Source organism: Podarcis tiliguerta (genome assembly GCF_965153285.1).
Source record: "Podarcis tiliguerta genome assembly, chromosome: 5".
NCBI classification, from domain to species: Eukaryota; Metazoa; Chordata; class Lepidosauria; order Squamata; family Lacertidae; genus Podarcis; species Podarcis tiliguerta.
This window is the reverse complement of record NC_139538.1, coordinates 15,502,535-15,526,715: the sequence shown is the minus strand read 5'-3', so window position 1 is coordinate 15,526,715 and position 24,181 is coordinate 15,502,535. Positions and strand designations below refer to the sequence as shown.

At 40.2% G+C, this 24,181-nt stretch overlaps 1 protein-coding gene across 2 annotated transcripts; it reads left to right on the top strand.

The window, feature by feature from the left end:
- Nucleotides 1-287: 287 nt before the first annotated feature.
- SEC62 (SEC62 homolog, preprotein translocation factor) lies at nucleotides 288-24,181 on the top strand. Of its 2 annotated transcripts, none has more exons than XM_083442341.1 (8): nucleotides 288-420; nucleotides 8,546-8,654; nucleotides 9,811-9,916; nucleotides 10,816-11,032; nucleotides 17,496-17,588; nucleotides 19,942-20,002; nucleotides 20,338-20,457; nucleotides 22,198-24,181. In XM_083442341.1, exons 1-8 carry the CDS (start codon nucleotides 385-387, stop codon nucleotides 22,668-22,670), a joined length of 1,215 nt encoding a protein of 404 aa, XP_083298467.1. In that variant the 5' UTR covers nucleotides 288-384; the 3' UTR covers nucleotides 22,671-24,181. The 2 variants fall into 2 exon arrangements, with proteins under 2 accessions (XP_083298467.1, XP_083298466.1); XM_083442340.1 differs by lacking the exon at nucleotides 288-420 and adding an exon at nucleotides 5,509-5,701.

Here is a 24,181-nt window from a genome sequence, read left to right as displayed (position 1 = left end):
CGCACACAATTTATTCTGAAGCGCAGCATAGTATTTTGTTTCAAGACTCTCCCTCAGCGCCCCCGTTGCTCCCCACGTGCCCTCAGCGCCCCTCCCCGCGCGAGAGGAAAACCGGAGGGCGGGAAAGAGCCCGGCAGACGCCACGCGCCTCGCCGCCCTCCTTTATCCTCCCCTCCCCTCGAGTTACATAATAGCTCGCGCGGCCTCTCGCGAGGTTGCCGGCCAGCTGTCCCTCCCCTCCCCGCTTCCATCCCTGTGTCTGTGCTTCCCTTTCTCACTCACTCACACACAGACAAAATCTGCCCCCCCTTCTCCTCCTCTTCCCAGCCCCCCTCCCCGCGCTCGCCTCAGCCCCACGTCACCGGGAGACCAGACGGGGACAACATGGCGGAGCGGAGGAGACACAGGAAGCGGATTCAGGTACCTCGCTCGCTCCTCTCCTCGCCAACCGCCGGCGGGAACCGCTTCCCTTTTTATCTCCGTCCCCCCCGCCTTCCACACGGACTCCCCCTCCCCTCAGTGCCTCTTGTGGTAGTTTCGCCTTCCTTCTTTTCGGCCTCTTTTATTCCCTCTCTTCTCTCGCCCCCCCCCCTCCATCTTCCTTTCGCCACAGGGCCAGCCACGTCACTGCTCTCCCCTTCTCTTCAGGGCATCTCTCTCTCCCCACCCTCCACTCGCGCCTCTTTCCTTAGTGGGAGACCGATGGGCGCTCCAGTCCCCCATTCCCACCCCACCCTCCAGTAGCTCCATACTGAGCAGATGTCTCTCCTCAGCCCAGGATGTCTATCTGCCCTTTTCACCCCACCAAACACCTCCCCCCCCCCCCCAGAGCAGTCCCTATGATGGTGACACAGGACTGTGGGGCACCCCAGCTCCAAACGCCAGGACGCAGCTGCTCCTTCTCCGGGCGCTGTGCCCCGAGGGAGTTATCACTCGCGAGCCCCTCTCCCATCTGCGCCTCCCGCCGTGCTCTTTTTGGGTGCGTCTTGACGGTGCCCCACCTACAGTCCCACCACGACTCATCTTTTCCCCCTTTCTATTCTGCGGTTGGGTGGTTTTCCCTCCGCAGAGGGGCATCCCTTCGCATTTCTTGGCTATGTGGTTCGAAGCCTAGTATTCCCCCAAATGGCAGCCCGGCACTCTTTTCCAGGCTCACCCTACAGTGTAAACGTTTCTACCATCACAACAGCTGTTTGCAATCATCTTTCCACTGTTAATTGTCTACACCCCCACCCCCACCCCTTATTGCACCATGTTGTGGCATGGAACTACCCCCCCCCCAAAAAAAACCCCACTTCATTGCCAAATGTACCTGTGAAACCCTGAGGGAATTCCCCAATAAACTGTCTTCTCTTTACACCAGCATAGTAGGCTATCTACTTCACATACATCTAAAATATAGACTTAGCATGCATGGTTATCACACATACAACCTGTAACTGAGAGAATTTCCTATTTGGTGAGCACTATACTTAATGCTGTTTAATCACCTCTGCATCATGTGGAGTTTGCTTGTTGCATGCTAGTGGATGCCACCCTGTTGCATTACAATATCAGTTTTTCACTTCTGCTCAATCCTGCTAATTCTAGCACGCTCACTCATTTACACGACCTGTATTCATTATCATCTTCTGTGATGCCCTTAGGTTCACAGGCATCCTCACACACACCTAGAAGAGTGTTTCTTCTTGGATGTTCCAGATGTAGTGACAGCATATGAATGAGTCACTTTTTCTGCAGTCAACTGCAGTAATTATTTTTGGTAGTCTCATTATGAGAGGAAGGGAAGGGAAGTTTTTCTCACTTCAAAGCTATGCTATAAAGTCGTCTGCAATAGATGACATATGTTAGGTATGCCACATAGTTATGTGCTCTGTAGTGAACTAATATATCTTTAAAAGTATCTGTGTCAATGAAGCTGTGCTATGTTTGTTAAGGTTATTTAATTCAATATCTTCCAAAACTTGTTCAAATGTGGAAAGGCCAAATAGTGACAATATTGATAAAAGTTTAACCTATGTTGCGTTCAGGGTAAGAATATGCAAAGTCTGTAAAGAATATTAACACTAGGTGGACCATTGTTTTTACAGTTAACAACGCTTGGCAAAAACAAGATATGATATTATTAGCAGTTATAATTTTGTGCAGCCTAAGCATAATGTTTATTTGATTGTAATAATTATGCCAACAAATATTTGAGAAATGTATTCTAAAATATTCATGGCCAACTTGACAGCTACCATCCTGTCTCATTGTGGCTTTGGTAAAACTATTCACCAAACCATAAAGATTGTGAATGAGCTGCAGACACACACTATATACCTCTCTTCCTCCTGGTTTTTTTTAAATTCTGAAATTCCCTCCCCCTCATTGCCTCCAAAATGTGAGGCTTCTCTCAACACCTCCCCAGTTAATATATAGTCTAAAGAAGGTTTAAACTGTAGGACAGTTTGAAGCCTGAGTTACTCACAATTAATACTAAAAAGAATCTTGTATGTTATCTAGATTATAGGAGCTCTTCAGTATTGGAAAAGATTCTTTAAAATATTGTTTGTTGTTTTTACATGCCAGCGGAGATAACATTTCACAAACTGTTCCTAGATAAAGCTGGAGTAATCTTTTGCAAATGTTTATGGACCTTTGCTTTTGAGTGTCACAGTTTGAATATGTTGCATCTTTGATTGCCAGGACGTTGATCTCATACAAAACATTTACTGACAGCTTTGGATACTTAGCATATGCTTTATTAGTAATATGCTAGTTTAGTGTGCAATACATTGTGCAGTCATCTCTTTCTAAATATATTTTGTTTGGGTGCTGGATGGTTTAAAATTTATTTAATGAGGGAAAAACTAGTTCAAATAAGTTTATATCAAATAGTAACAGCAATTATTTCTCTTCAAGAGTAGCACTATTTCTTGAATTATGCCCAGTGCCACAGCTATTGGGGGGGGGCCTAGCTGGGTCCCCCCCCCCTGAGGGGCGCCATTGAGGCTCCCAGCCTGTTTGTGCATGTGTGTACACACATACACATGGGGGTTCCAAACCAGGTCTTTGACCTGGGTGAAATAAAGCCTACCTAGTTTTGCCCCTGATTACGCCATTTCCTTTTTTCCACTTTTCTAATATTTCTATACAGTATTTCAGTTTAAACACCCCGATTGTCATGTTGCTCTGTTCCAGGTTTGTGTTATATATATATATATATATATATATAAATTTTATATTTTGTTTGGTGTCATAATGAATAGCAGGCTGATGAATGATACTATCATAAATTCTTAATAGCTGCACCTGGAGCAGTAGCACCAGAGGGACAGTGACTGAGAGATGTACTGTATTGGAATCATAGAAGTAAAACAAATACAGATCTCTGTATTAGTATAATTATTTGTATAACTAAAACTGGTGTCGTAATACACTTCTGATGGTCTTGGTTAATGAAAACTGAAGTTTTCCTCTGTATCACATTTGTGGCCACATTGCCATTAATTGACATACTACAGTAGAAAAATCCATCCCATCAAAAAGTACAGTGGTACCTCAGGTTACATACGCTTCAGGTTAAAGACTCCGCTAACCCAGAAATAGTGCTTCAGGTTAAGCACTTTGCCTCAGGATGAGAACAGAAATTGGGCTGCAGCGGCGCGGCAGCAGCAGCAGGAGGCCCCATTAGCTAAAGTGGTGCTTCAGGTTAAGAACAGTTTCAGGTTAAGTACAGACCTCCGGAACGAATTAAGTACTTAACCTGAGGTACCACTGTAGTCATATATATTGAGCACCTTCACTTAAGATTTAAACTTTTGACATTTTCATTTCTGTCTTGAAAGAACAGGATATGAGATTTACAAACATGATTGACTCAAATCTCAAGTCATTTAAGTTAATTTGGTTCTTGGAAGGCAGTTCATCTCACAAGCGGGGAAGTTGGTACAAAAAATGCTCTTTAAGAACAGACTGTGCGTGCCAGCTTCTTGCATGGGTAACTATGTTAAACTGACCTTTGCTTCAAGTTTCTTTGAAGAAACTGTAAAAACAGCTGTGGCAAACAAAGGCAACACTGGAATGGGGTAGCTATTTTCTGTTGATAAGAGACTGGAGAAGCCAAGGCAGCATGATCTCTGCCTCAAATTCACAACACTTCCGCAGTTATCACATGCTTATTGGTCTGAAAGAACCAAAATCTTGTCACCTGGAAAAGTAGGCAGTGGTTGCTTGGACAAGGAAGGGAGCTACATGCTCTTCTTCCTATCTCTGCATTCCATTTTAGAGATGTGATCAGGTGCCCTCCCTTGGTGCAGTTGACCATGTCCCCTAAACCATCACCTACATTCAGCTGCTTACCATAAGCACCTCTATTCGTGTGCAAGTGCTTTCGTGTGCAAGCCACTTTCTGATTCAAGTGAAATCTGTTATATGCAGTGCTGCTGAGAGGCAGGCACAGAGGTACTGATGTACTGGACCCTCAGTCAGCAGGCCCTCCAGTTGCTGAGTATTCATTTTTTAAAAAATGTCTCTAGACTTAAGTTGTGGAGCAAAATGTGCAGGCAGCCTTCTATGCAGTTTCTGTGAGATGAACTATATTTTTAGTGCAGTGGTATGGTAGGCAACTTTGTGATGGAATATATATGGAAATATATATATATAGGACAGACATTGTGTTCTGTTGATTCTTTATAGGTTGTTGATTGGACCCTAGAAATCTAATAAATTGCTTGCACAGGGGCTTTAGGGAGTAATGCAAGAGATGACATTTAATTACATAATATATGTTCAAATGAGCAGTGGTGATCTACTCTGGGCCTGATCCAAACCAGTTCAAGCTTAAACTTGTTAACTAGAACCTATTCCATACCAAATCCAGGGAATCTCACCCATTTCTTTTTTGTTTGTTCATTTTTTGTTTATTCATTGCATTTATATCCTACCTTTTTTCCTAAGGATTCTTTTTCTCATTTCTCCCACAACGACCCTGTGAGTTAGGCTAGGCTGAGAGATAGTGACTGGCTCAACACCCAGTGAGCTTCATGCTCAAGTGAGCTTCAGCCCACCCCCACTTTGAACTCTGGTCTTGTAGGTCCTAGTTGGACACTCTAATTACTGCACTGCACTGCACTGGCTCCCTAAGTAGGTAGTTAGTAGTCTATCATGTTAATTACATGAACTTGGAACATGCTGAAAAAACTGCTAATTGTATTTTTCTAATGTGAGCCTCTGTGCATAACAAGTTGCCTACCTTTGACGTACAAACAGTATTTTCCAAGCAAGTGTAATTAAGTGTCTGAGACAGCAAATTACAGAAACGACTATTGTTTTAGTTAGCCTATCATATTGCACCATTGCAAAACAGCCCTCTTGCAAAAAGAGATTTTAACATACCAAGGTGAACGTGTAAGAATTTAAGATATGATGACATTGTTTCCTTATTTGCATAACATTACTTCCTTTCCCGCAGTGGCTTGCATAGGGAAAAGAATAGGCTCCCAAGTAGCTTCTAGCAGCTGCTGATGTTGTCTTTGCTACGACTTCAGAGCAAACGTTCCTTCTTTGCTCAGTGTAGTGGTTAAGGTTTCATCTGGACATACTTTGTTCCACTGGTTCATTTCTGCACAAAGATTTCATGTGGGGATATGAAGATGAGAGTCCAGAGGACACGGCTCCATTCTACCCGCAGCTTCCTCCTGATCTATGTGGAAATGAGGTGCTGGTTTTAGTAATTTTATGGGGATTGGGAGGGATTGGCTTTTTGTAGCTGTTCATATTTAATTCTATGCAATAGACATTCTTTTGAGAATATTTTTTGTTATTGTTATTATTATTTGGTTTTTATTATTTCATTTTATAATTATATAAAACAGAGAAAACAATTATAACAGATAAAAATTAAAATATGAAAAACAAAACTATAAAGTAGGCACGTAGAATAAGTTAAAATAACAAAGCCCAAGTAAAGACCATCAACTTCATCAGCTCATCAAGTATAGTACTAGATTTGCCAGGCTTGTGACAAGGGTTGTCTTGAAAATGAAGGTTCCGCTGTATATGTCACAAAGGAATGCCAAATCTCAACTTCTTCATTATCCCCCCCCCCCCCCATTATAACTATATTCCAGAATGATTGGTATGAAGTGTCCAGTTTAAGATTTTTTACTGTTTTCCATTGAGTTGCAGTTACTATTCATGCTGCCAAGATCATATATTGTATAAGACCAATTCTTTTGACAATATAGTTACATTGGTATCTTCAAAAATATTCAGTAACATTAATTTTGGACAAGAAGCAATAGTGTTGGGTTTTTTTATTAATAATTGTCATTTCTGTCAAAATTACATTCCAAAAATAGTACCAACTAACATTCCCACCATGAATGGTAATAAGTACCAAGTTTATTGCAACCCTTCCAACAATTAGGTGATCTAGAAGGAAATATTTTAGACATTTGCAAAGGAGTGCTATTACCATCTGTGTAATAATTTTAAGGCATTTCCCCCAAGAAAACTGGAAACAGGTTTTGAGGTTAATGATTCCCAAGTTTTATTCCAATCATTTGGGAGAATTTGTGTGCCATATCTTTTTAAGGGGTTCCAAAAATTACATTAAGCAATTTAGAAACTAACCCTTCCCGCCTCTTACCCATTAGTTTGATTAGCAAAAATTTCCAGGATTTATCTCTCTTAACATTGTATAGTTTTTGCAGGACTGTTTTTGGACGCTCCAACCTGTTTGCAAAAAGGGAAGAAACAGCTGTGTCATCAATAAACTTGCTTCACAGGCTCAACATGATTTTTCTGTCTTGTAGCAGGTGGAGAATGTTCTGTAGCTTCAGCGTGGTTGCTTCATTTTAATAGTTTGTTCAGCCAAACAGGAACTGTCCAGTACTATAACTTTTTTATATTATTTAGCAAGTGTGTATGTGTTTTAACCAGCTTGCATGTTCTTTCTATTCCTTCTTACTACTTAGCTGCCTTGTTATAGGTGAAACATTAAAAGGTAGAAAACAGAGCTAAATACATTGTTTTAAAATCTTGTTAGTTTTAAGAATCCCTAATCACAACTTTTTGACAGATGTTAGCTATAGCCCTTTCTGTTTTTATTTATTTGTTAGCCATTTATAGGCTTGCATTACTTCCAAAAGATCACACACCAAAGCAGAGTATGAAACCAATTTAAAGCTACAATCATCAAATAAAATAATTGAAATAAAACACCCATCTGGAGTAATGAAGCAGTTAATAGAAACCATAATAATAATAATAATAATAATTTATTATTTATACCCTGCCCATCTGGCTGAGTTTCCAGTGCAGCAAAATAAAGAATTTATAACCAGACTAAAAGCAACTGCAATTAAAACACCCAATTAGCTGACACCAGAAGTGTTTTGTAAGAGCTGGGGTTTTCATTTACTACTAAAAGACTAACATTATAGGGACCAAATAGCGGTTCATGTTGTGTTCCCCCACAGAGAATATCAAGCTCTGCACCTTCACAGTTTTGGTTCTCTAAATGGAGGGGACACTGAGCTTTCCCTGTGAACATGGAAAAACAGGGCAGGAAATGCTCCCAAAGAGATGCAGGACCTAACCTAGACAGATTAAGGCCTTAAAAACAATCACCAGCATGTCCAAAGCAAAAATGCAGCCAGTAAAGATGAGCAATGACAGGAGTGACATTCTTTTTGCAACGTGTCCCTGTCAGGTAAACTGCAAACCACCTGCAACTTCTGAACTGTTTCCTAGAACACATAGAACACATTGTAATTGGCATTATATGACAGAAGTGGCCTCAATACGCTCTCCTGTGTTAAACTGGTAAAATGGCCTCCTGTTATTAGTACTACTACCTGGGAAGCCCTCAATACCAAAGAGTCTACGATCATTTCCAGACTATGTACTTTGTCATTAAGGGGGAGTATAAACAGTAAGGGTAAAGGTAAAGGACCCCTGGACAGTTAAGTCCAGTCAAAGGCAACTGTGGGGTGGGCCCTCATCTCGGTTCAGGCTGAGAGAGCTGGCATTTGTCCACAGATAGCGTTCCGGGTCATGTGGCCATCATAACTAAAACGATTCTGGCGCAATGGAACACTGTCAAAAAAAAGAAAGCATGGTGGTGTTCAAATATTCTGCCAGCTCTGTTCCCACCTTGTGGTTGCTTCTGTGTTAGCATGCTGACCTGCTGATAGAGGCAAAGAATCTAGAATAGTGTCCCAATTACAACTGATGTGGTTACCCATTCTTAACTTTTAAACTACAAGGCAACAATATTTGGTCTTGGGAGGTAAATTTCCTATATTTCCTATATCATGCATCTGATGGACTGTAGTCCATGAAAGATTATACTATGATAAATTTGTTAGTCTTTTAAGATTTCACAAGAGTCTTTGTTGATAATGAAGTATTTACAAAATATTAGCGTGTAACTATCTAAGGCATCATGTTTCACATGCTATGAAAGTGAGTTGAAGAGCTTTGTAAAATTTCAGTACAAATGAAAATACTGTAGCTTTCTGCTTTAAATTTGCATTTGCTCTGTTTTCTCTTAAAGGAGGTGGGTGAGCCATTCAAGGAGGAAAAGGCTGTTGCTAAATACCTGCGTTTCAACTGTCCAACCAAGTCTACCAATATGATGGGTCACAGAGTGGATTACTTCATTGGTAAGGTTAAATATTATCCAAATCATGTGGCAATCTGATTGTCAATATTTGTAGCACTTGGAGGAAAATGTTTTTATTCTTGCTTTTACCTGGGAGATAAGTGGGGATGAGAATCTGATTAAAAGTAATCACAACCTGATTCCCCTCCCCTCCCCCATTTTTTTTGTTTTTTAATAAGAGCATTTTATGGTCTGCACTTCACCTCAGTGAATTCCAGGGTAGGAGTAGAATCTTTATCTTCTGCAGAGTGTAGAAGTTTCTGGTTCAGACTGTGTTTATTTTTATTCAGATTTGAAAGCCTGAGTGAGTGACGGCGATGATAACACAACAAACATAATATTCCTATGGTATTAGTCATAATAATCCAGTGGAAAATGGATTGCTGATGGTTGGTGTCCTCTTATGACAACAGCAGTGATAACTGACAAGATGGTTTTGCCTTCTCCCATACTAACCATTGATGCCATCTCATTAACTGTGACAACTTGTATCTAATACTACAATTTATATCCTACCTGTACTTCTATGGAACTGCTGCACTGTGTAGCACCCTGAATATCTAACTACCACAGGGCAGCAAGTCTGTAAAACAATTCATTTCTATCTTAGAAAAAGAGAAAAGATATGGAGGAGGCACTCTGCTTTCGGCCAAAATGTCCTCGGCCTACTTAATCCACTAAGCAGTTTATCTTCATAATCACTTGCAGCAGATGGAAGCTTTGGGCTGCACTTCTTGCTCCGTTACCTGGGAGTAAGCTCCACTGAACTCAATGCAACTTACTTTTGAGTAGACATAACAGTGTGTGGTTCAAATAAAAGGCCCTCAGCTTCCCATTCCTTCAAGAGTATAGAAATTTGGACAAACCTAAAAGGTTTCAAATACTTCCAGACATTGGATTTATGTGTACAAGGTTTATTCATGCTGAAGCCAGAAAAAAGGAAAAGTGAAAATGTCTTAATCAATCAAAATCATTTCCTAGGTTGTCTTTGGACTCAAAAATTGTTGGGTTCTACTGTGGGTGAGCTTTTTAGACAGACACGTCATCAAATGAGGAAGAAAATTATTACCGTTCCAAAATTTCCATTTTCTTTAAGACTGGTCACATTTTTCCAGTGTAGCATTCTTGTGAGAGGTATGGTGTGTTTTTCTTTTTAGCTTCCAAAGCTGTGGATTGCCTTCTGGATTCTAAGTGGGCAAAAGCCAAGAAAGGAGAAGAAGCCCTGTTTACCACTCGAGAGTCTGTAGTTGATTATTGCAACAGGTAGGCCTGGTTGTTTTAATGTTGTAAACACTATGAATACTCCTAAATATAATGTTACAGAATGAATTAAAATGTATTTTCATTGTGTTATGTCCAGGTAATCAGAAATTATTTTTATATCGGGACTAGTCATGGAACCATAGATCCTCCATAGTTGTCTTTGGTCTTTGCTACTACTGTATGGCTTTCCTCATATCCCAACAGCCTATGTAGCTAGGATTATTCTAGTTGAATTACAACATTCAGTTGAAAATTACTTTGCTTCTGCAGTTGCAGAACTCCAAAAACTCAGCAACAAGACCTTATTATCTTGTCAGATTATAGTTTTATGCTTTGTAGGAATAGAAGAAACTGCCTATAATTGTTAAAGTTGGCTGGTTTTTATTATCAGTATTTTATGAAGAGTTCCCTTGGGTTAGGGTATATTGTCAAAATGTGTTGGAAACAGTGGTCTAATTTTCACTGTCATCTATTACCTTTACCATTTGTCACTGTTTTTTAATTAATAACATGTGCATATATCTAAGTGTGAAATGGCAACCGATAGGGAAGATTGATATTTTATGTGCTTATAAGAAAATAAGTTTATGTATGGCAAGTATTTTTATACTGCTCTTCAATCCTATTTCCTGAGCAGCTTACAAAAATTTCAAGGAGTAATCAAGCTCTGGCACTATTCTAATGATGACTATTTTTTAAATACAATTTTTATTTAAGAGATTCCCCCCGCCCCCCGTCTTTCTTAATAACCTGCCAAATGTGATGTAGACTTGGTTTGGTCATAGTTGTAGAATGGATTGCTTATTTGATCAAAGTAGTAGTTTGAGTTTACTTTACCATATGACTCCACTTTAGCAGTGGACTCCCAGATTAAGCATGAACTGAATTTTTCTTCTAAGACTTTTAAAGAAGCAGTTTTTCCACCGAGCTCTAAAAGTGATGAAGATGAAGCCAGACAAGGATGCAAAGAAAGAAAAGGAAAAAGAGAAAGGAAAGACTGAAAGTGGAAAAGAAGATGAGAAAAAGAGCAAAAAAGATGGTGGAAAAGAAGAAAAAGCTAAGAAGGAGAAAGAGAAGGAAAAGAAGAAGGATGGTGAGAAAGAAGAAGGCAAAAAGGTCAGTGTGAATCCCCAAGTCCAGCTGAGATGAAACCATAATATAAACAGTGGATTGAATAGCATTCCATTCAGAGTGAGAGAAAATTAAAAAGTGCAAAGAACTAATATTAAAGATTAACATCTAGTTTGGATTTCTTTACTTACCATAGCTTTACTCGTAATACTTTGGGGTCTTTGTAATATAGTTCCACATGAGAAAAACTGTACATGTTCAGTGGAGGACATTAACAGTATGGACTTGTTTTTACAGGAAGAAGTGAAAAAAGCTAAAAGAAATTAAAGAATACATAGTGCAAGGTACACACTTAAGAGAGTTTTAGCATTTTTTGCTGTCATATTAATAGACATGCTTAATAACACATTTAATAAGATTAGTATTACAGAGATAGTTCTGTGAATTTTTTCGGGGTGCTCAAAAGGTGTTCAGTAGGTTTCAGTGGCCCTTTCTATTACTTATTTCTGAAATAGATTTGTGAGAAGTATTTTCTGCAGTGTACAGTAATCTTCATCCCATTTGTGTATGAATAAATGTGTTTCTGTCGGGGCACTCTAATTTGGGAAGAGGCAGTAGACATGGTTAGACATAATTTCCTTCTCTTTTTTTCATCATTAGGTTCAATATTAAAATTTCAAGAATAAATACTAATATATGTGCTTAAGATTGTACCATATACATACTGTAAACAGTTTCAAGTTCTAAAAAAGTTACTGTTTTGATAACTACCTCTTTTAGTATTGGTTCCAGATTTAAGTTTAAGGAAAACTGAAATCCTTGGGGTGAATTTAACCATAGATGAATATCAGTTTCATTAAAAATACAAGGTCTCTTATTTAGAAATACAATATACTCAGGTAGGATGCATAAAATAACTGAGTTTACAATTTGTTTGAAACACATATTCCTGTCCTGGAGTTTTCCTGTTCAGGTGTCAGCCATGCCCTTTTCCATGACACTACATTTCATCTAGTCCTCCCCCCACTCCCAGTTGCCCATTCCAACCACCCCACCACTCAACACAATGTGCTGTAGCAACTGAGAATGCTTAGTCCTTATTGGGCCTGAGAATTCCCCCCTACAGTTTTTTGTTTGTTTTGTATTTCTGCAAAAGATGCAACTGTCAGCTGAAAAAAAATTCAGCTCCTAAAATTGATAGCATGACTCTTAAGTCAGCTAAAGAGGTTTGTGGAAGGAAGGAAAGTTGCTCATCCTGCTATGTGCAGAAGACCCCCTCCAAGCTGTCTGGAGGATCATGCGAGTTGTAATGTAGCTGTTTCATGCTGTGGCCTCCTTTGGAAATTCCTTTGTTCAAGTATGGCTACTTTAAGATCATTGGCAAAGTGCCCTAGTGGATTGAAGCATTCTCCTACCGGTCTATGAATATTGCCATTTCTTATGTCAGATATGTATTCATTGATTCTTTTGTGTAGGGATGGGCCTGTTTGTCCTATGTAGAATGCAGAAGGGCATTGCTGGCAGATGACATAATGCATTGGAAGATGAGCAGGTGAATGAACTATTGATGTTATTTTAGGTCCTGTAATACTGTTGCCAGAGAAGGTATGGGAAAAGAATTGGCATCTCGGTTTGTTGCAGGGCCTGGTTCCTGTTTTTGTGTTGTTATATGAGCTCTTGTTGGCGAGTAGTTGTTATGGGTGTTGTGTGTAAGCAAGAACAGGCCTCCTACCCAAGACCTGTGAGAAGGAAGCAATATTGTCCAAGATGGGCTGTAGATTATCAATGCTTGAGTGGCTATATCTGGGAGCTGTAGGTGGCTATAAATGGTGGTCTGTTGCTCTCTCTTCCTCATCTGTCCTGTAGTTGATTATTTCTGGAAATTGGTCTGACCTTGCTGATTTGCTCTTTCACTCCATTGGATTTGTATTGTAATCTGAGAAATGCCTGGTGTAAATCCTTAAATTGTGAGTCTGTGTGATGGGTCAGGGCAGATGTAATGCCTTTTAGGCTTTGTTGTTTTTGCTGCAACCAACTATCATGGCTATCCTACTGGAAATGGCTTCCTTCCATGAACTTTGTTAACTTGTTCTAGGATCTAAGATGGATTATGGGCAATTCTGTTGGCTATTTGCAGTTTAGTAGTGCTGCAGAGAGCTTGCTGGGGAGACCATGCATTAAAAAGGGACTCAAAAATAACTTAAACAAGGTTTTAATAACAAAAACAAAAACTCTTCATACACTAAATACATCAACAACAAACCAGACCCAACCACCAACCCATCCCCCAGGGTAAAGGGAGAGCTAGGTGCTGCTCCTTATATACTATACCCAATTGCTGTCACAGCTTGATTAGCACAACTCAGCAGCACCTGCTATGTTTCACAGCTGTAAGACTGGGTCTCGTTATTTGCCCTGGCCCTGGCCCTTAAAGACATACACAACTTGTGAAACAATAATGAACCTTCACATTTTAAAGTGACCATTCAACAGATTCTCCCCTTCCCTCAGAAGACCCCCCCCCCAGACATCACAAACTACATTGTTTAGAAGGGCCCACCAACTCTCTAGATAAGCTTTTTAGAGGGTGCAAGGTAGGGAAGGGAGAGGAGAGGAGACGGTCATTTTGTGAATGTCTTTCAGAGAACATATCTTAGGATTTATACCATTCAACTAAAATCTGGCAAGTAACAAGTTATGAATCTCACAACCTATATTTGAGCCAGAGAGGTATACCAAATGACAGATAGGTTTAGAGAACTGGACTCCATTTGTCTTGTATTAGAACAACAAGCAGCCTCCAAATTTTCATGAGTAAGAAACCTTTTGCACTGCCTAGCTTTCTTATACTCTTTCTCCTCACTGCTGTTTTCTGTGTCCTGGAAAAGCTACTCCTGTGGACAGGGAACCCTCAGAATTAGGATGTTATGTGGAAGGTTACAGATGGAGAAATCATCAGACATTGGACAAAAGCAGTTCCACTTCTGTGAGCTCCCTCTGTCTTTTGGCTATGTCTTCCCTCCCAGCACAACAATCCAGGGTGAACCCTATTTTGAGTGTTCTCTGATTTTACAGAGAATCATTTTTGGGGCACAGTAAGGAGGCGGGTATGGGAAATCAAGCAACCTTCTGCTTGAGTAACGTTTGGCCCAATAAGAACCACAATTAAGTAAAGGTAAAGGGACCCCTGACCATTAGGTCCAGTCGTGACTGACTCTAGGGTTGCGGCGCTCATCTCGCTTTATTGGCTGAGGGAGCCGGCATACAGCTTCCGGGTCATGTGGCCAGCATGACAAAGCCGCTTCTGGCGAACCAGAGCAGTGCACGGAAACGCCGTTTACCTTCCCGCCAGAGTGGTACCTATTTATCTACTTGCACTTTGACGTGCTTTCGAACTGCTAGGTGGGCAGGAGCTGGGACCGAGCAACGCGAGCTCACCCCGTCGCAGGGATTTGAACCGCCAACCTTCTGATCGGCAAATCCTAGGCTCTGTGGTTTAACCCACAGCGCCACCCGCGTCCCTAAGAACCACAATTATTGTACAATAATTACCCATTCACCTAATTTTCATCATCTTATTTATTCCCCCCACCCCTTTTAGGGCAGATTGTTATACAGCCCCTTACAATAAAAATGTGTAAAAAACCAACTAACAAATAGTATAATAAATTAGCAACAGATAAAATCATATCTGTGGTAGGAGTGTCACGGGAAAATCAATAGAATACTTGACAGGATCAGGACACTTTTAGGGGCCATTTAATACAAAAGGGGCCCAAAGCAGACTTTTCAGGGCAGGATATTTCACAGATGTAGGATCATTCCTGAAAGGGTCCTGTTCCTGACTAATCTGATTGTCTTCAATGGCAAGAACAGGTGCTCTAAGGTTGATTTGAGGGCCTGAGCAGCTTTCTGTGAGTTTGGTTATTTGTCAAATAATCTCGTACCAACCCTTTTGATGCTTTGAATGTTAATGCCAGCACATTAAATTGACCCAGGAAACGAATGGCTGACCAATGCAGCTGATGCAAAGTTTGTGTGGTGTGGCCGTACTGCCTACCCCACCCCACACCTTGGCAAGTATTCTGGTGGTTGAATTTTTCACTAGCTGAAGTTTCTGGACTGTCTTCAGAGGCAGCCCTATGTAGTTACAGTAGTGTAGTCTGTATGTTGTGTGTGTAGCTGACGCTTTCTCTAGACAGCATTGCAGCTGGTAAAAAGCATTATTATTATTACTGTATATTAAATTTGTATACCACCCTTCATCAATTGATCTCAAGATAGTTCTCAACATAAAAATACAAGATAAACATAGCAAATGCATAATAAAAACAAGAACAAAAAAACCACAAACCAACCCATAAACCAATAACCCCCTCTCCTCCCATCCCCTCCATGTCTACCATCTATACTTTCATAGGTAATGCTGGATCCATGAGTACTTTCAAACTGCATACCTGATTCTTTAGAGACAGAGTAAGCCTGTCTAAAATTGTTTGCAAACCTCTATGCAGAGCCCAAACTGTATATCCATTTTATCATGATTACGTTTCCATTTGTTTGACCTCATTTGTTCCATAACTGCCCCAAGATACCTGATAAGGTTTCTACTGCCTTTCTGAGAAGCAGAAACGAGAAGCAGAACTGTGTGTTCTCTGCATCTTGGTGACACACCAGCCCAAAACTCTGGCAGAGCTCATCCAGTGATTAGTCTCCCAACACCATGTTCTAGACTCACTCTTCCGGAAAGAACCAGAGCCACTGTAACATTGTGTCTCCAAGCCCCATTCAGACAAGGCAGTTCAGAGGGATGCCATGGTCTGCAGTATCGAAGACATTGGAGAATCAAGAATCAACAGGGTTGTGCTCCTTCTGTCCCTACTGATGAAGGTCATTAGCTAGAATGATCAAGATAGTTTCAGGGCTATAGCTAGGCTGGAAACCAGATTGTAATACTGTACAAGCAAGGCTCAACTTATGTGGGGGTTATGTTCTGGGGATAGCATATAAAGCCAAACTTGTGTGTAGTCAAAATGCATTGGGTGGAATGGCAGGTGGTATTGCCTAAAATGATTTTTCCCCAGGCAACCCACCCACTTTCAGCCCCTTTTTATTTATATATTTTTTAAATTTGCCAAGCGCGTAAAGTTGAATGCGCACAAGTTAAATGAGTGCAAGTTGTGAGTTAACTGTCGTTATTTTGAGCATTCTTCATTTTTTTGTCAGCGATTACCAACTGTAAATTATAATTAACAGCATTCAGCTATAGCTAAGCATATAAAAAGTCCCTTGATTTTAATAAAATACTTTAACAGGTGCTTAAATCTTTCCTTTTGAAATTGGTGAAAATAAAAAGGGCTTAATTTTGGCTGCATTGTGCACTTATTTTTGTAACACACATACTTGAGAGATTCCATAGCACAGGTAAGAATTCATGGCACCCCAGCAGTACAAAGGGGTGTGCCAGGGCAAGGACTGTGAGAAGGGGGAGAGTAAGAAGCTAGGCAGACATGCAGGCCAGAAAGTTTTAAGAATTTATTTGAAAAGATGCACATTAAATAACCTATATTATAGAGGCATGTTTGAGTTAAGATTTTTGGGGGGAATTGGTCTAATAAAGAGGAGGTTAAAGTATAAATAGCCTGTTCTAGAACTTTGTGTTCTAAGGAAGAAAAGAGAATCAGTCAGAACAATTGGTGTCTGTATCTTTCTTTCTGAGTTCTCAGTAATACTAAATAGTAAATTTTAACGAAATGTTTAGCTTTTTGCCAATGTTGTATTCCTTGATTTGCATGTAACTGAAATCAGTGGGAGAATTTTAATGGACTAACAGGTATGGGGTACCTGTTCAGTTCAGTTCAGTGGATAAGATCTTTGTATCTCCAGTCCTGACAGGGCCTACCCACCTGTCAAATTTATCTCTAGGAGAGTAAGTGTCAACGTGTTGTAATTCTTTATGGGACAATTTTTCTTTCTTTTAGGGGAGGTTTCATAGCCCCTTTGTCCAGGTACTCGGCGCCCAGTGCTTGGGAAGTGTAGCACAAGGGGCTTTCCAAACTCTGCTTGAAAGTGTCTGACAACCTCCTGGTTGTCAGGTGCTTAGGAGCTACTGCAGAAAGGGTTTTGCAGGCACCTTGGATTGGTGGTGCCTGCAAAGCCTCATTTGGCCAAACCCCACCTTTAACTCCCTCTCCATCTGATGTCGTATATGACATCAGGTTGAACGGCAGGTTGGCATAGCTTGTCCAACATGGCCCCGTGGGGCAAATGGTGCTGCCAGACAGGCCCACAGACTGGAGGTTCCCCAAAAGGAAATGCCTAGTTAAACCTTTATATCTCAGTCCAAAGACCACGGTCTGAAGTGGAACCATGTCTTTATCCTCAATGCTGCTTTCGAATCAGTATGTGGGAACAAAGGCAGAAGGGAAGGCTCTCTTGTATCCCAGCTACATGAGGTGTTCTCATGAGCACAATTTCACTGGCAATTGTTTCCAATATATGTCATTAGGATGAGACTCCTGGCACACCTAAGAAGAAGGAGACAAAGAGAAAATTCAAACTTGAGCCTCATGAAGATCAGGTTTTTCTGGATGGAAATGAGGTACAGTATCTGAATAATCTCTGTTGCTGAAATGTTTTCCTGTCTATAATGTTTACCAGTAATAAAAATGTGGAGAAATCCACTAGTCTGACTAGATTTTTCTTGATGTAGTTGGTCAGAATTGGAGACATCTGGCTCTGGTTTTATGAATGTTTGGTAATGTTTTAAAATACCTGTTTTAGCTGTTTTTATCAGTAATTTTTAAAAAATATATTTTTGTAAACTGCTTAGGGATTTTCTTACAATCACGTGGCTTATACATTCTGTTAAATAAATAAAAATAGGGGAATTCTTGGTTTTGATTTTTTATTTTTAAAATATATATTTTTCTGTTCTGTTGCTTTACTGCAGTCTTCTCTAACCTGGTGCCCCCAACTGTTTCAGACTACAATATGTCACCTTGAACTTCTTGGAGGAAAGGTGCAATAATGCAATAAATAAATTAAAAAAATTTCTGCGGAAAAACCATCTTCCACAGAAACTGCTGCTTGCCTTCTATCACTGTGCCATTGAGAGCGTGCTTACTTATGGCTTATGTGTGTGGTACGGAAGCTGTACTACCCAGGACAGGATGGGGTTGCGCAGGGTTGTTAAGGCAGCAGAGAGCATTGTTGGCTGCCCACTCTCCACCTTAGAGCAGATTTATGCCACAAGGTGCCATAGGAAGGCACTGGACATAGTAAAAGATCCATCGCATCCTGGTCACTGTCTCTTCGAGCTCTTGCCGTCGGGACGGAGATACAGGACGATGAAGACAAGAACGAGCCGTCTTAAGAACAGCTTCTTCTCCAGAGCGATCTCGGCCCTGAATGGGAAGCCCGGACTTTGAAAGTCATCTAATCTCCCTTGCTGTATTTTACTATATTGTTTAATTAGTGTTTTTATGGAGCAGCCAAGTAATTTCGTTGTCCCCGAAGGGGGCAATGACAATAAAGATATTATTATTATTATTATTATTATTATTATTATTATATCCCTGACCATTGGCTATGCTGGCTGAGGCGGATGGTAATTGTAGTCCAAAACATCTAGAGAGTACTAGGTTGGGAGACCCTGTTATGATGTAGTTTACTTGAGTGTAATTTCCTCTGAGACCATTAGGTGAAGAACAGGATATAAATCTTTTAAATAAAATAGGAGTCATAATCTAAGGGCTTTTTTCTGTTAAGATTTCATATTTAGTTTACTTATCACATAATCACAAGATGCATAAATTTCATACCAAGGCTAGATAGATTTTGGTCTGATTTAACAGGACAATGCTTATGTCCTGGTACTGTTGGTTGTTGCTCCCCAAAATGTGTACGCTTATTCAAAAGCACAGGTTTACTTCTGCCTTAAAGTCCCGAAAAGCTGCTGCCATAGACGGACCATTAGTCTTGCTTGAAATAAGGAACAGCACTTTCCAATTGTTCTTCATAGCCATGACGAGAATTACCTGTTGTGGCTGGATTCAGTAGATTGCATCTCTAGGCCTGCCCTTCAAATTGCGGGTGCATTGTGGGTTTATGGGATCTCAGATGTTGTTATAAGGCTAATTGAGCATTTGGTGGTGGAACCACACCACTGCTTTTCTGCTGCAAAGGGAAAGGCATTTTGCAGGGGAGATGTAGCTCTTCACGTGACACCTCTCTACCCTACACGCTACCCCCCCCCTCCATTTTGATCCTAGATGTATGTTTGCTGCTCTTGTTGCAGAAAGCAATGGTAGATGGGTGTTGTGCAGAAACAGTGATGGGCATCTTCACCCAGCCTTGCTTTTCCCCTATACGTCCATCCCCGGCCTACTTTGCAGAGAAGTGCTTATGAGGTTCCCAGATCTATGATAATAACCATAAATACTTAGACCTAGTTCTCCTTGAGGAACTAGACCTGTGTCTGAGTTTCATTCCCTTACGCTGCAGTACGCTAGTACAGGAGAAGGGAGGGAGGGAGAGCACTAGCTGTCATGGAGAAAGGTTGCAGTTTTCTTCCTGATGCACAGTTTTCTACATGCCAGCAACTTTTTCTATGGAGGAACATTAAAGGATATAAACTTCCATCTCCAGTCTGAAGTGACACAGCCCCAGACATAGAATCATAGAATTGTAGAGTTGGAAGGGACCTGAGGCTCATCTGTTCCAACCCCCTGCAATGCTTAGATAAAATACATAGATTTATTGTTGCACAGAGAACAAGGCTTTAGCTCAGCTCATTAATAAGCTGCCTCAGGTCACGGAGAAAATGTTTAGACTTCGTTACGTGCTACAGTGATGAACTATTGCAAGCAGAACATATTATTTCCAATCAACTTCCTCATAAACCTTTGTTTTCAGAACCTGGTTTAATTTTTATGTAATCATTCTCCTTCCAGGTATACGTGTGGATTTATGACCCAGTTCATTTTAAAACATTTGCCATGGGACTCATACTTGGTAAGTAAGTGAGCACTGTTGGGTGAAACTGGCAACCCACCCAACAAATGGTTTGCCTCTTAGCACATCTGTGGCTTTCACAGGGGCAACCCCCCCCCTTCCCATTGAAATAAATGGGGCTTGTTAAGTTCCAATAGATGTTAATTGGTTTTGGGCAGGGCAAACACTGCAGTGGATTACACCCATATTCTGTAGAGGCACAGCACCCACTTTTACAAGACAATTGTGAGGGCTCAAAACCTCCCCCCCCCCCAAATTAAAGTGGCGCTGTTGCATTTATTTCAGTCCTAAAGCTCCCAGTATTTCTTATGCTTGTGCTGTCTTTCTTTTAACAGTGACTGCTGTTATAGCTGCAACTCTCTTCCCACTCTGGCCTGCAGAGATGCGAGTAGGCGTTTATTATTTGAGCGTAGGTGCAGGGTGTTTTGTGGCTAGTATTCTCCTCCTGGCTGTTGGTAAGTGTGTGTTTCTCTTCTCTTCCTCTCCATCTCTCACAGTTCAGATTTAAGCATCTCATAGACTTGCCTTGCACCATGTGAATGTTTCCCAGGTGGCCACCATATGTCACCATTGCGCCATTTGTAATAAAGCTGACTGCAAGTGTGCATTCATTCTGGTTGCTTTCACGCAGTGGGAGCAGTTCTGATGTTTGTGTTGCCATTTCTGTCTCATGGGAGAAGCTAAGTGCACCAGTCCCTGTACAGTAGTCTTGCTTACATTTCCTCTGACTGCTCTTGCAGCAATGACTTGTTTTAGGACTGTACTTAACATTTCCCTCTAGCTTTACTGCTTCAATGAGAGACTTTTTGTCTCCTTACTGACAGTTAGAAGTGCTAAACCTACAGGAGAGGTATTTTGTGAGACTTTGCTGTGAGGCTTGATTTACAGAATAAAAACGGCATTCTGTGCTTTATTGCACATATGATCACTTCATGGAACCATGTTTTATATGGGGCGGCACCTGGTTGTACAGCTTTATGCTAAATTATCTGCCACTGGCTACAAGCAGTTCATTTACTTACTTGAAAGCATTCACTGCTGAAACTATTTTTGGTAGTAAAAGGAAGCTAGAAGGAAACATATATATGTATAATGAGGCAGGGGGAAAGGTTAAGAGACAGAATGAGATCCCTTTAACATTCTTGAGATTGTAGTGTACAAATTAATTAAATTACTGAGCATAGACAGGACAGTAAATACACTTAACTGAAATGGTTCTCTAGAATCAGGTTTTATTCCAGATATTCCTGCATCTGCTCCAGATACCTACAGTCTCTCAGATAGAGGTCTCTCAGATTATAAAACTTTATAAATGTCTTGGTCCCTGCTTACCTTTATATATTACTATTACTATTATATTTCCAGTTGTGTTGACTGTTATTGTTCAGAATTCCCTCTTGGTTCTGTTCTATATGTCTATTCCTCAAGGGCATGTAGAGAGTGGTTGTGGGCTTACTCACAGCAGTGTAATTTCATTCTTCTAGAGACTTGCCAATCAGTCTCCTTTTGAATGTGCTTAAGCCACATCATTGGAGCTAGATTGCAGTATCCGCAGCCAAGCAAAAATAGGGCTTAAAATTGTTTGGTAATGATCCAATTTTATTTTAAATGTTTTGTTATATGGTATATGTGTAATGCATGTTTTGTTATCTGCCCTGTGAGGTTTAGTGTGGTCTAGAAATTTAAGTAAACAAAAACCAATGAGCATCTTAACCATTTAGGTATTGCTTGGTGGAATCGAAAGGGAATGCTTACTCAATATTATTATATTTTGATGTTTTCAACCTTTACCTTGTAGTTTGAACTATTAGCCAGCAACCAAAGTTGGTCATTAACTGGCAGTAGAGAATGTACACCATACAGATTTTCAACAAGTGGTGAAACAGTTTAAGAATGTTAGGGCCTTAATTAGAACTCAGCAGTTGAGTTTGCATTTTAACCCTTGATCTTAATGTAATTAATAGATATGGAAAGCAATTTCTGGAAAAGAATTGGAGGTGGGAGAACCCGGAGCCCTTTAAATTCCTGAGCTGCCTCTTAAGTGTGGGCCCCAAGGTTGCAGTGGCTTACTTAATTTCTCTCACTCAGAATTTTCTGCTTTGCCAGTTCAGGCATTTTGTCATTTGCAAACATAAATGTAGCTCTGTGTTCTGTAAATATCCTGTTTAAGACATTTGGACATTTTCTTCTTGTAGCCCGCTGCATCCTCTTCCTTATCATCTGGCTGATAACTGGCGGAAGACATCACTTCTGGTTCTTGCCAAACCTGACTGCTGACGTTGGCTTCATTGACTCCTTCAGGCCCCTGTATACACATGAGTACAAAGGACCAAAAGCTGATTCAAAGAAAGATGAGAAGTCCGAATCCAAAAAGCAGCCAAAATTCGACAGTGAGGAGAAATCTGATAGTGAGAAAAAAGAAGATGAGGACGGCAAAGCTGATCCACTGGGAGGCTTGGGATCAGAAGCTTCTGGCGGAGAGCGGAATTCGGACACAGACAGTGATAGGCGGGAGGATGACCGGTCCCAGCACAGTAGTGGCAATGGAAATGATTTTGAAATGATCACAAAAGAGGAACTTGACCAGCAAACGGATGAAGAGGATTGTGAAGAGGAGGAAGAGGAAGAGGAGGAGCAAGATACTAGGCCTTTACATGAACAATCTTAATTCAGCTGTAGTTTGGGACTAAATTTTGTGCAGACAGTTGGATTTTCTATGTTGGCTGCTACACCATCTTGACAGCATTCATTTCTTCCTTTATTTGCTGAAATATACAGATGCCGCTTAGCCAAACAGCTTTATAACATAGTTCTTAATTTGTTTTACAAACAGAAGAAAACCACTTAACTTGATAGTTGTTGTAAGTAATCTAATATACACTTACAAAAGCCATCTGTTTCACAACTTGTCAGTCAGATATTTTGGTCTGCTTAAGTCATCAAATATACGGAGGAATGTAGTTCTTTTAATAATATTTTGGGAAATTGCATGTTTTCAGTAACTACACTTTTCCAGAATAGTAATTTAAAATGGCACTTGTTGCATTTATTCCTAATAGCTTAATTTGATTGATACTTACAACAACTGAACTTTTCGGTTCATTCTATTTATATTGTTATTAATCTTCATAAAACTGTAAGACTTTTCTTAGAACTTTTTGTTTAAGAATATTTTTTTTCTTAAGACATATAAGTTAATGCTGACTTGGCTGTAGGGTTTTAAACTTTTTAACTGTGTGTGACCAACTTAGGAAATCCAGACTGTTCTGTCCATCTGGTTCAGAGCAAAGAAATCATCTTCAACAGGTGGCGGGGGGGGGGGGAGAGAGAGCATAATTTGGAGGTTATAGCTCTTGTCTTGACTTGCCCCATCATACTACAAGAAGTGTATTCTGTACATAACATACAAATAAAGCAACCCCCTTATTTTACCTGTTACTTATTATTTGGAGGATTTATCCAGTTTTCAATTTGTATAATTAAAAGCCATTTCAGAATGTGTGTGTGTAAGGGAAATGCAAGTCACAAGGACCTAACAGAATCAGTGAGATTGGCAGCTGTGTTCACTACTGCTTTAGTTTTGTGCCAACATTCCACGTATTCAAGTCCAAGTAAACTGATTCTAATTCAACAAAAGCAGACAGCGTAGCTCTGTGTATGCCTTAATGTTAGTCTTTTATTTCTTTCTGTCTTCAGAAAGTGGAGTACTGTATTTGATGAGTAGACACTGCCATGAGAGAGGATAGGCTTGGCTTGAACATTAAAAGAAGCTCATAAAAAAAAGATTACCAAGACCAAATAATTTCTTGAAATCTTGAAGGAGTTCTGATTGTTCACTTTCTCTCTTATGCATCCCTCATTTGACTGACTTGGAAGACCATTGTGTGTTTAGTTCTATAAACATTTTTAAAGTTAAGACTTTACATCATTCCTCTGAATCATTGAATTTCAGCCTAAAACTGAAATTATGAATAGAGATTCAGTTCTTTCTTAGCAAAGTGACTGTGAAGAGATAATGCTAGTTACTTGCTTGCATTTTCGATAGCTGACTTAACAGATCTCTCCTTTTTTCCTTGAACTGCTTTTTCCATCACCAGTGTTTTGACTGAAGATGTTAATTTTTTCTGATTGTGCAAATATATGCATTTTATGTGTGCATTGATAAAAACCATTCACAAA

Excerpts from the sequence above, each read along its gene's own strand:
- SEC62 (XM_083442340.1), top strand. The coding sequence starts at position 5,621 with ATGTGGGGATATGAAGATGAGAGTCCAGAGGACACGGCTCCATTCTAC. Across the intron at positions 17,589-19,941 it reads TTTTTCTGGATGGAAATGAG|GTATACGTGTGGATTTATGA; the intron begins GTACAGTATCTG and ends TTCTCCTTCCAG. Across the intron at positions 20,458-22,197 it reads TATTCTCCTCCTGGCTGTTG|CCCGCTGCATCCTCTTCCTT; the intron begins GTAAGTGTGTGT and ends TTCTTCTTGTAG.